Source organism: Anas platyrhynchos, chromosome 1 (assembly GCF_047663525.1).
Source record: "Anas platyrhynchos isolate ZD024472 breed Pekin duck chromosome 1, IASCAAS_PekinDuck_T2T, whole genome shotgun sequence".
Classification (NCBI taxonomy): Eukaryota; Metazoa; Chordata; class Aves; order Anseriformes; family Anatidae; genus Anas; species Anas platyrhynchos.
Window position 1 is genome coordinate 62,992,704 of NC_092587.1, and position 11,486 is coordinate 63,004,189.

The 11,486-nt window shown below is 45.8% G+C and overlaps 1 protein-coding gene across 6 annotated transcripts in view; it reads left to right on the forward strand.

Moving 5' to 3' along the window:
* Nucleotides 1-5,496, forward strand: part of DENND5B (DENN domain containing 5B) — a 109,328-nt gene extending 103,832 nt beyond the window's left edge. For all 6 annotated transcript variants that reach the window (XM_038185013.2, XM_038185027.2, XM_038185023.2 and 3 more), the window contains 2 exons: nucleotides 371-545; nucleotides 1,423-5,496. In XM_038185013.2, the coding sequence (XP_038040941.2) occupies nucleotides 371-545; nucleotides 1,423-1,606 (359 nt within the window). In that variant the 3' untranslated portion in view covers nucleotides 1,607-5,496. The remainder of the gene's footprint in view (nucleotides 1-370; nucleotides 546-1,422) is intronic.
* Nucleotides 5,497-11,486: the final 5,990 nt, after the last annotated feature.

An 11,486-nucleotide genomic window follows, 5' to 3' on the forward strand; every position in this document is an offset into this window, starting at 1 on the left:
TTGCAGTAATTTAATGCTTACTTCTTCCCTTAAAACATGTTCACAAGTTGAGATTCTTAGCCTTAAGTCTAAGTACTTACTCAGAAAATGTGAAAAATGAAAGCTGATGGTATCACTACAATGAAGCCATTGACAGACACTCCGGGGGGCTCCTTGATGTTGGATGTGTGCATTGTACATCAGCCTGTCTGCTGACCAGGCCCTGCAGCAGAGGGGGAGATCATCACCTACCTATTGTCTCCAGAGTGAGGAATCTGCATACAAACTGTGCGATATCTCCTGCCAGGTTGTTTAAGGACTCCCTTTTGTAATTCTGAGTTGCGCTGAAGCACTTCTGCTCACAAGGTTCCGACTTTTCTCCCCACTACAGAGAAAGCCGTTGCCTATTTTGAAACCAGTGACCAGATTGGAGACAACGAGGAGGCCCTTTTGCTTCAGAGATCTTCATGCAAAACCTTCTGCCATTATGTGAATGCCATCAATACAGCTCCAAGGAACATTGGAAAGGATGGCAAATTCCAAATTCTGGTTTGCCTGGGGACAAGGTACCTACCTGCTTCTCATTACATGCCTTCTCTTGTGCTAGACATTTCACTACCACCCTTATTTTTCCATTTTAAGACATCTCATACCTTCTATATCCAGCACCTCTGTTAGGCGGCCTTAATAGTAGACAAAAAATTGCAGCAAAGAAGCACTAATAATACATGGCTAGTGTCTAAACCTCTAAGAATGTTTTTAGCTTTTTTAATAGCTGTTAGCTTGACAGTCATATGTATGAAATCTGTCTTGAAGCTGTATCTTTGATGAAGTGCAGGCTTTGGGAACGCAGAGTTTCTTTACAAGAGTTGGCACATTTCTAAATCCTCATTGAATCACTTTGCCTATGAAAAGGGGGTGTCTATTATAATTTTAGCAAAGCTGTTCTAGATGAATCTTTCTTTCCACACAGGCTGCCTCCTGTCTTGCACTTGTGGAGAGGAGGGGGACTTGGTTTATTTTAGGGGGGAGTTGGAAATAAATAGCTGGATACACTGAAAACCAACTGGAAAAGCATCTGCTGTTGTGGTTTTTTGTTGTTGTTGTTTGTTTTTTTCTGAGTTTTATTTTTCCTTTTCCTGATCTGAAAATGTTACTGAATTCTTTTGAAGCCAATTGTCCAGTTTTCCACGTATCTTTCTATTTGCATTCCTACAGTACAGACGGGTACTTATGTTTTACTAATGAAGTGGAGGGTTATTACACAGGAAGCTTTTACTAATAAAGTTGAGGGTTATTGTTACACAGGAAGCTTTTATGTGCCAACAACATGCGTCACCCCAAAAAGAGACGGCATATTCTGGGTTCTGTTCTTGGATAAGAATTTCAGCCTGAGATCTGTTGTACTTCGTGCTACACTAACTCCTTTCACCCCCTTTGCAGGGACCACTTGCTGCCTCAGTGGATCCCCTTACTGGCAGAGTGCCCGCCCATCACGAGGATGTACGAGGAGAACGCTCTCCTACGGGACCGCATGACTGTCAACTCCCTTATCCGAGTCCTACAGACATTGCAAGATTTCAACATCGTCCTAGAAGGATCTCTCATTAAAGGAGTGGATGTTTAGCATGGCTTTGCTGAGAACTTCATTATTCCTTTCCCGAGCAAGCAAACCACAATTGGAGACCTGTCAGGACTTGAATGCGACGGCAGCGCACCACTGCGAGGCAGAGCTGCCGGGAGAAGCGGGAGTGGGAAGCCCGGTTTGTGCCCCACTGGGACTGTCTTCTAAAGCTGCAGAGAGCTCAGATGCAGTATTGTAGTTTATTTGAAACAGAAATTTAGTATAAAATAGAGTATTTTCATGTGTCTAGATGTGTGTAAATATGCTATCTTCTTTAAGAAATTATATTACTCTAAGAAAATTTTCTTAGACTGAATGTTCTTGTTCTGACTGTGAGTAGCTGAAACCCAGGGGAAGGGCTGGGGGAGGGAAGGACCGAGGTGGGAAGGGACGCCGCTACTTGCTTGCAAGGAAGAAGCCAATCAATGTGTAAATACAGCGCAAACTCAGCAGGGCTTTTTTCAGGTATTGCAAACGAATACAGCAAATATCCTTATGTAGCCATCGTGATCGTCTCACTCTTGGAAATGTTGTACGTGTACGCTGTTTACCCTCCTGTACGTGGTCTCCCTTTGTTTTTTGTTTGTTCAGAGCCCCAGCCCTTTCCATGCACAGAAGTTGTGTCGTCTATTTTTTTCTTTTTCTTTTTTTTCTTTTTTTTTCCATGAGGTCTTTTGTGTCATTTCTGTTGACCTCCAGAAGGGGAGACAGGAGCTGAAATGCTTAAACACTGGAGAGGCGGGCTGCTGAGCCCCGGAGCCTGGGACCTGTTTGAGTGCTGCTGCTGTGGCCGGAGATGGGGAACGATGGCTTGCTTGGTTTGCTCACTGTGTCCCTCGCCTGTCTATAGTAGTTTGGTGGTTCCCCTCACCCCCTGCCTGTTTGTGTTGTGGATTGCTTATTACTTCCCTCCTGCCCCCCATCGTTTTGAGGAATTTGGCTTGTACCAAATTCTTGCTGTACTTGAGAAGAATCATTGCTGTAGAGCCACAAACACCGACGTTGCTGTGCTACTGAACTATCTCAGCTGGTCTTGAAGTGCTGTCAGGTCACTAGTCTTCCTTTATCCCGCAGAATGAGCATTCCGAGAAGTACAGGATCTCTGAGTTTTACTTTTCTTTTTAACTATCCAGGTACAAAAAAGGGAATGAAGCAAAAGGAGAAAAAAGCTGGTATTTTGAGGATCCTCCTACATTCTTTCCAGTTAACGCATTAGTAATATCGTCTGCGTATCTAGCTATGGGTCTGGAGGAACTGGGAACAACTGAAATCCTCTGTGCTCAAAATTTAACAAGATTACATTAAAACTGTCATGTGGCTACCATGCAGCTAATACAGAGGGCATTTTCCTTTCTCGTAGATGGGAGTTGTAAGTGTCTGAGGGCATAGTAAACTTCATCTGTTTTTAGTTCTTGCAGGCTACTTTAAATACAGGTGTCTGCTCTAACATGTTCGTTCCCTTTGATCTCGGCCGTTTCGTCAGTGGATTTCTGTGGCTGTCTCACAGCGAGAGCCCTCAGCTGTGGCTTGGGAAGGGCCCCGCCTGGCACTGCGAGTGCACAGCACCCCGTGTGTCAGGAGAGGCTGCGGAATGACGGGCTGTGGCGTGCCAGGTCTTGGCATGGTGTGCACGTGGTGGAGGAGTGAGGGTGGAGAGAGGGAAAAGGAAAAGGAAAGAGAATGAAAATCAGGTTTCTGTCTCGCCTGACCCCTGTCAAACTTCTCTGCTTTCCTGTGGTCCTTCTGCTGTCCAGTTCTTGGAGCAGCGCTCATTTTGATGTTGAAGTTTCACATCATATTCCTGGCCAGAAGAAAACTCTTCGTGTGACTCCATTTCAGTGGAAGGGAGAGTGTTATGTTATAGAAGGGTGAGGGTAGCTTTTTGTTTGTTTGTTTTGTGGGTATTTTATTTTATTTTATTTTATTTTATTTTATTTTATTTTATTTTATTTTATTTTATTTTATTTTATTTTATTTTATTTTATCTTGAAGACGTTAAAGAAGTCAGGGAGTTGTTGACTTTAATGGGAGTTTCAGCTTTTAATAACTGTTCCTCCCTCCTGTGCTTGTACTTCCTTAAACTGACTAAACTCATCCCAAATACTGTAGGCAGCGTTGCTGTGACACTTCTGTGGGTGGTGAGTAACTAACATTAGGGCTGTGAATGGTGTCATGAGTTAGTACCCAGAGCCCACGGCTGTGTGACATCTCTCTTACGTTTCCAGAATGGTGAAATTTGGGGTGTTGAGGTTTTCTGAGTGGCCAGACGAGCCTGCTTGAAGTCTGCAGAAGATGCATGATAACCCTTAAGCAGCAATTGAAAATGTTTCCCTGCTATTTAACTCTATCAACAAATTATACATTTAGCACCAGAAGCCATGTGGCAGCATTGTTTGGTAATGACTGCTTGGGCGATGTTTTGATTTCTATTACAACTCAGGCATTTTATGTCTAATAATTGCTGTACATAATTTTTTCACGCCCAGCCTAAGTGGCTTTCATTTTGCTGAAATAACAGCCTCTTTAGTCCCTGGATTTCGTTGCAGCAGCATCTGCGTTCTTTAGCTGGGTACTTCTCCAAGTTTACTGCTGCACGGTTCGCAAAGCAGTATTCATGACTTCAGCAGTCACAGCATTCACCCAACACGGCACGGGTTAAGTGCGAGCAGGATAAAGTAGAAACATGGGCACCTCTAAAGGTCATCCATGGATGAATAAACCATGCACGCTGATGAGGGCAATAAGTACACGAAGTCTTTCTTAAGTTAAAATGAGTCAAAACCTGAGAAAATTGAAAATTCAAAACAGGGACTTCCCCTATTTCAAACTACATTAAGGAGCGTTTAGCACTTACCTTGGACACGATTTCACATCAGCTTTTTTAGCAAGTGTTGACTTGTTTGTTTTTTGTCAGGTTTCGCATCAGATTAATAATAATACGATAAAAATTATGTATGTCTAATATTTCTGTGTAGGCAATAAAGCACCCCAAGATACATCTAAAGGGGCACAGCCGAGTGCCTCTGGTTCCTAGAAGACTAGTTATTTGACAACCTTGGGAGTACGGATCTTTATAGTGAATTTTTTTTCTTTCATTTAAGATTTATTTTTTTTTTTCCGTAGACTACTTTTGTTTATTGGAAACTGTGAGGCTTTTTCTGTAAGGTTTACAGAAGTCATTCTGCCCACTCGAATGGTGAGAAAGCCATCTAAGCTAACACAGTTTATACTTCAGTGTTAAAGCACCTTCATTGGTTGAGAAAGGGAATCTGGGGAAAGACCAAAGCTCCCTGGCATCTGCTCTTAAAAAAAACCTATAGCCTACAATCCTACTCAGTACCTGTTTGCAAATGTCAGAGTTTGCCTCATTCTGTTCCACGAACATCCAGCAAGGTGACTGGAAGGAGTCAGAGAACCCAACGCCTCGCTGTGTACAAAACCTGTATTTACAATTCTCGGAAGCGAATGCGATTCTGTTTAGTGCAAAATCTACTCACGTTTATTCTGGGTTGGCATGTGTAATTAGATATCATTGTTCAAAATTGTCTTTATAGAATAGTCGTGTGAAGGTGTAGCTGAGAAAATTCCTTCTTTCAATCAAATGAAGGTGCGCATCTTCTGGGGAAGTATTTTGTGTTTCACTTGAAATGTACAAATGTGCCCTGTATAGCTTCAAATGACCCTTAAATGTCTCCATTAAGTATATTTTGTCTTTACATTATTACTAACTGAATAAGAACTGGATTATTTTCAAGACGACATTAGTAAAAGTATTGTTCTATCAAGCACTTTAACATACATATCACGAACTGACATGGGTTTTTCAGGTTTTGAAGTACATTGAAATACAGCTTTTCATGCTATGTCCTTTACAAATAAAACTGTGAGAATAACGGTTGGTGTCGCTTTCTCCTTGCAGGGGAACTGAAAGAGCTGAGTTACAAGATGAGGGCTGGTCTGAACCTTTCCTCTCTGCGCCTGGGTTGCTCTGGTACTTGCAGGCAGGGTCAAGAAGCTGGAGTGAAACTCCTGCCCCCAGTCCTTGGGTTAGCACATACCGTGGTGAGAGATGCTGAGAGAGAAGAGATTGACGGGGTGGGTGCTGCTGGTGAGATGCCCTGCTCCATAATGAAAGGCTTTCTGAAGTTAGGCTGGGTATTCAGAAATTCCCCCTGCCCGGTGCCTCCCAGCCCTGACTGCTGGATTTGGCAAAAATAAGAGAATTTTTGGAAAACTGCTCAGCTGCAACGTAGTTACCTGCAGGTGTGTGTGCGCTGTGCATGCGTCAGGTGGGGAATGTTGGCTGACTCATTTTAACTCTTGGTTTTGAAAAAGTAAGCAATCTCAGGACTGAAAATCTCAAAGCCTGAGACTGTATATGTAAAAAAAAATACTCAAATGCATCATTCAGTGATTTCACTGTTTATCAATAGCAGCACACCAAAATTACAGGATCCCATCAATGTGAAGACAATCCATAGAGCTGCTTGTCAAGATTCAGTAGGAGGACCTAATACACTTCCTTGCTACGTGTGTTAGGCTTGCGTGTGAAAATCGGAGGTAGTGGGGTCTGGCTTCTTAAAGGTAAATATTTGAAGTGCAGCACGAGTGAGCTTGTGAGGAGGAGGAGGAAGTGCAAACAGCTTCCTTCCTGCTCACTGCCCGTGGGGCGTCTGGGAGCACCGCAGTGTTTTCTGCAAAGGGTAAGGGGAACAAAACTGTAAGAGAAAACTCGCGTGGGTAGGAGTCAAAGCAGCTCACTGATCTTGTCTGCTCCTTTCCAGCACTTCAGGTAAGCTCATAGGGACAAACTGTGCTCAAGTTAGGAGCAAAGCCACTTCCCTGTCTGCCACCCAGCAGCTCAGACTGAACTCCTGTCACTGCGGTCAGGGAGCACGGCATCGCTGGCATTTGTGTTTTCCCTTCAGCTCCTCCATCAGATGCATCGTTATAAGGTGGTTTGAGCTCAGCACAGGATGTGAAGAGACTGGGAAGAATTTCAGTGCTGGCCTGCTGTGCAGTGCCTGCTTAAAGTAAAGTCTCTGCCTCAGCCACCGTGGAGCTGATTTGTCACTGGCAAGAGGCTCTGCAGGGAGGGCTGACGCTTTAATGGGCCCATCTGTATTCTCCACAGACCTTGCATCTCAGCTCCTCGGAAAATCTTCTGTCAGAAGGTGATGTGACCAATCAAACAATTTTATTATTTAACCAAGAACACGTTTGTATCAAAGGGAGGGGGAAAAGAAGAAAAGGCATCCCCTACCCCCCCAATACCCACAGTATATTTTTCCAAATAACATTGCTGTAAAGCCCCTCATTGCTGAGTAATCAAATGGCGACCTTGGTATCATTCAATAATTGATTCAGTGGGATCCACACATGTAAAATAATTGCAGTTTATGTCAGAGAAGCTCAAGTATTCACACCATTTACTCTCACATAAGTAATCAAGCCATCTGTAAGATAGTGTTCCTCCTGTTCCAGCACTAGATTCTCCCCTGCTCCCATGACCAGCTGATACAAGCCTAACCTAAAATTAAACGCCTCCCTCAGTAGCAGCCAGATGCAGGATTTGGTGCTGTGCAACCCTGGCATCCTCCTGCTTTCAACAACAGGTTTCCTCAAAGGCTGCTTCAAGCCGAGGGAAGTTTTCCTTACGCTGCCTCTGCAGCCAGAGGGAAGAGAAGGGCTCCTTCTGTTGGCCTTAGGTGGGAAAACCTACCTTAATGTGATTAAGTGCTACAGAAATGGATATAAATACTCACCTGGCTGTTTTCTGAAGATGTCAGCAGATTCCCTACCAAAAGGCTGGGAGGAACAGATGCTTTGCAAGAGCTTTTCATCGCGAGCCCGAAGCTCTTCTCAGAGGCACAGCCATGGCTCATTCTACCCCAGAAACTGTGGCTGCTGGGACAGGCTGAACTGTCCAGACCAAGAAGTAGTTATGCTTGTGTGGAGGTGATGGGGATGCCTGCAAGCTTAAGCTTCTTTGGTCTAGCTCAAAGTAGGAGAATGATACGGGAGACCTCCTTGTGTAGCTATGTGGAGTTCATCCTGTCCCCTCTCTGCCCCACAGCTTGTCCCTGCTCATCATTACAAACGAATAGGGATGCCAGCTCAAAGACGGTGCTCCCGTACTTGAAGTAGCTGAGAACTCCTGGATAACCCCTTTAGTCCCTTTCTCCTGACCGGGGGTCTCACCTGAATTAACTCCACTTGCTTGCACCCTCGCAACCTTTTAACTGTCATTACCCAGTGAGGGAAACAGGACATGCTCTAAATGAGACCACGTAGCATGAACCCACCAGCCTGGAATTAGTGAGGCCATTGGCTTGTCTGAGCCCTAAACCTCTTGCAGATGGCCTGTGGTTCCTGCCTGTCTAAATAGCATGAAGCTGGCTGAAAGTGGGCGTGGTGCGCAGGACATTCCCCCCCTGCCTATGTAAAAAGGACTTTTAACAAAACTGGGAACTTAAGTGGAAACACCACCCACTGGCTCTACCAGCTTTCGTGTTCTTAAAGCTGTGGAAGAAGATTTCCATTCATGGTAACAGGAACACGAGAGAACTAGGAAAAAACCTGCAAACCAGAGAAGCTGATGGATTCATCCCCTGAATAGGAGCTGTTAGAATTTCAGCTGTCAGCATGAATTTGTGCTAGACGGGGGTACTGTGTGTAGCTGTGATGGGTGAGGGATAGCTGCTCCAGGCTTAGTCACATGCATTTAACTGACGCAGTGCTGAGATGGGAGGAATGAAAAAGAACAGAAGAAGCATGAACTTGTTGGTCTGTAACTCAAATGTGTGTCCTAGGAGGTGCAAATACGAGGTGATCCACCATGGCTATTTAATCTTGGCCTTGCTGAAGGCAGTGGGAGTTCCGAAAGCCGACGAGTTTAGAAAGGCATTCACGAGCACTGTAGTCTGCTGACCTGTTTATTACTTTGTGCCCAGAAGAGAAGCAACTCTCTTGGGAAAATAGTAAAGGGACTGTTGTTGCTGCTTTCAAGACGTGATGTTTATGAAGCCAGTCCCACTCATGCGTAAGTTTGCTTCTAGATGAGCTCATCTCTGTGTGAAGGGCCAGGCTCGTGGTAATGAAGGTATTTAAAAGCCTCATGTTCACCTCTTTGGTTGCAATAGCCTGTAAGAGAATAGTGGCAGTACCCCATGTTTGGCAGGCAGGAGATGGGCGGTGATGGACTTCTGCAGTCTTGGCTCTGGGCAGCGAGCAGTGTGCGTGGTCTTACTGCTAGCTGCAGGATGCCCTGGGTAGATCCCACCCAGCCCAGTATCCCAGAGCACTGGAAGGCATTGGAGGTTCAACTTGTTTGCAACAGGACCAGCTCCTGCACACGTTCAGAGTGCAGGGAAGTTGTGATCCCAAAATGATGCCAGGCTGCTAGCAAGTTTTCCCAAGCGCTGCAAGCCTAATGCCTTGCCCCACTTGACCACCGTTGAAGCTGGCCACGTTGCTGGCAATGCCCTGGGCTGAGGTTCCTCCTCCAGTCACCCTGAGATGCCCTCTTCCCTTGGACCTCGCTCCTGTCACGTTTCATTAGCAGGGGCACTCTGAGTGATGCTGACTGCTGTGCAGAACAAGAGGGTTGGGAAGAAATGGAGAAGGAAGCTGTGCTTTGCAGCAGGAGGATGGAGAAGGAAGGAGCCTGTAGTTCACTGAAATAGCTCCCAGCAGGCAGTGTCTCAATACAAGAACCTCCCTGATTCCAGAGCATTGCCCAGGGGAGGATGGCAGGAGGGCTCGCACTCCCTTCACACTTCCCAAATCTGGAAGAGCCTCTCTGCCTCCGGCTTAGGCAATTAATCAGGTACAGAAAAACTACTGAGTACTGCAGGCTCAACACACATGGTAACATCTTCATCAATTTCCCCCCTTCCTGTCTTTCAAAAAATGCTTGTCTCCAAGAGCCTGAGCTATTTTTTCCTTGTTTTAGCTCTGTTGGCACAGGAGCCATGGGTAAGAAGCTGGGAGATGATGGCAGCAGCTCTGTTTGTGGCTGTATAATCACTCATGGCTCTCTTACTCAGCTAATTAAAACCAAACCCCTCTAGCTACCCTGAAAAATGTAAATAACATTTATTAAAGCATGGTTCTGTGGGATAACCAGCACCCAACTTACAGAAGGGCTGTTATGAAACAGGATTTTGCTTGTGAAGAAGTGGATAGCTGTAAACCAAGCAAATGCCACGCTTTCTTCATGAAAGCACTGGGCTGGGGACAAACAGAAGTGTGCACAATTAAAAATACATGAAATGCACAAAGACAAACAGCTGGCAGGGACCAAAGCTGTCTGAACACCTACCTACCGTGCTTTGCCTGGCTCTGGGGTTAGCACTGATACAAGGGTGAGGTATGTACAGCAAAAGGAGAGTTTTCCAAGAGTGTTCCTAGCACAAGCAGCAAAGAAATAGAAATGCAAAACACATTAAAACAAGAGAAAAAAAATATTGATAAGACAGAAGAGTGTTTGTTCTCTCTCAAATCTCTAAGTAAATTCACAACATGTGTTCAATAGCAGATTGTCATAAAATAAAATAAAGAGACAAAATGCGAAAGGGATGCCAAGAACAAGGTCGAGCCCAACGTAAGGACAGAGAGCTCCAGTGTGTTCGTATTTATAACAAAAACTAAGCTTGTTTTGTAGAAGTACAAAATGAACCCCTGGGGCAAAACCAAGAAAATGAAGTATCTCGGTTGTTCCCTGCACCTGATAAAGGCATTACAGAACGGGCCTGACGTAGCTCTCCTCAAGCTGTGGCAGTGTAAGACTGGCTTGAAAGGACTCTATCCAACTTCTGAGCATACCAATCTGAGTCAATAAAACCTTCAGAAGTGACTTAACGATGACTAAATGATGTGGAATTACATGAGTGTGTAAAGCCAAGTGCATGCTTTAGCCTTGCTGAGCTGAACGGCGTATTATGGCAGTCCTAAACTCCTCCATGCCTGCACTGGAAAGGATGGGGAAATTTGTAGAGGTTGTTCTGCTTTTAAGCAGATCCATACAGGTAAGTGCAGCTCACCAACAGGGCTAGGTATTAACTACGCTGCCTTGTTCTTTGTTGGGATCTTAGGTTTGCAGCTTCTAACTTTGACTCAGCATGGGCAATGCCAAACTCTCAGACCTGGGAAGAGCCCAGATTTATATTTTAACATTCGCAAGCAATCCAGCAGTGCTAGGGAAGATTAACTTTTCTGCTCTTCATCCTCTGCCAAGACGCAGCCCTGTGCATAAAGTAAGGACTGGCTGTCCTGTGCCTCCCGGAGCTGCAGCGTTCTGCACCTGCAGCAGCCCTGGCCGAGCCCAGCAGCTCCCCTAAGCAGGAATCCAGGCAGAGATGAGGAAGGGGGGCAAGATAAGCGGGAGTACTGAGTGATTACTGAAGATGTCAAATACATTTTTCAAAAATAATGAAAAGGAGGTGGGAAGCCAGTGCAGGCGCAAAATAAACACTAAGAGGAGAGCTGAGGAAGGCAGGGTGAGGGAGGGCCCTGCTGCCCGCAGAGAAGAGGCAGACTCAGCGGGCAGCAGCTGCAGGGCTACGAACAAAACGGCAACTGGAGCATGAAGAATTCCCCTCCTCTTCCTCGCCTGCCACATCGCAGGCCCAGCGTGCTCCACCGACCCACCCCAGCCAGTGCCCTGAGGCAGCCGACGGACCTGTGGAGATTTTAGCGGGCTGCTGACACGGGGATTTGTGGATAACGGGGGAAAGCAGAGCCGTAACCCCTTCAGGGGGTCACAGGCTCCAAACTGCGAGCATTGCCCCTGCCTGCGGGGAGGAGGATCGGGAGGCCGCCGGGACCTGCGCCGACCTGCTCAGGCACGCAGCGCTGAGGAGGCTGCCAGCCAAGTGCCCTG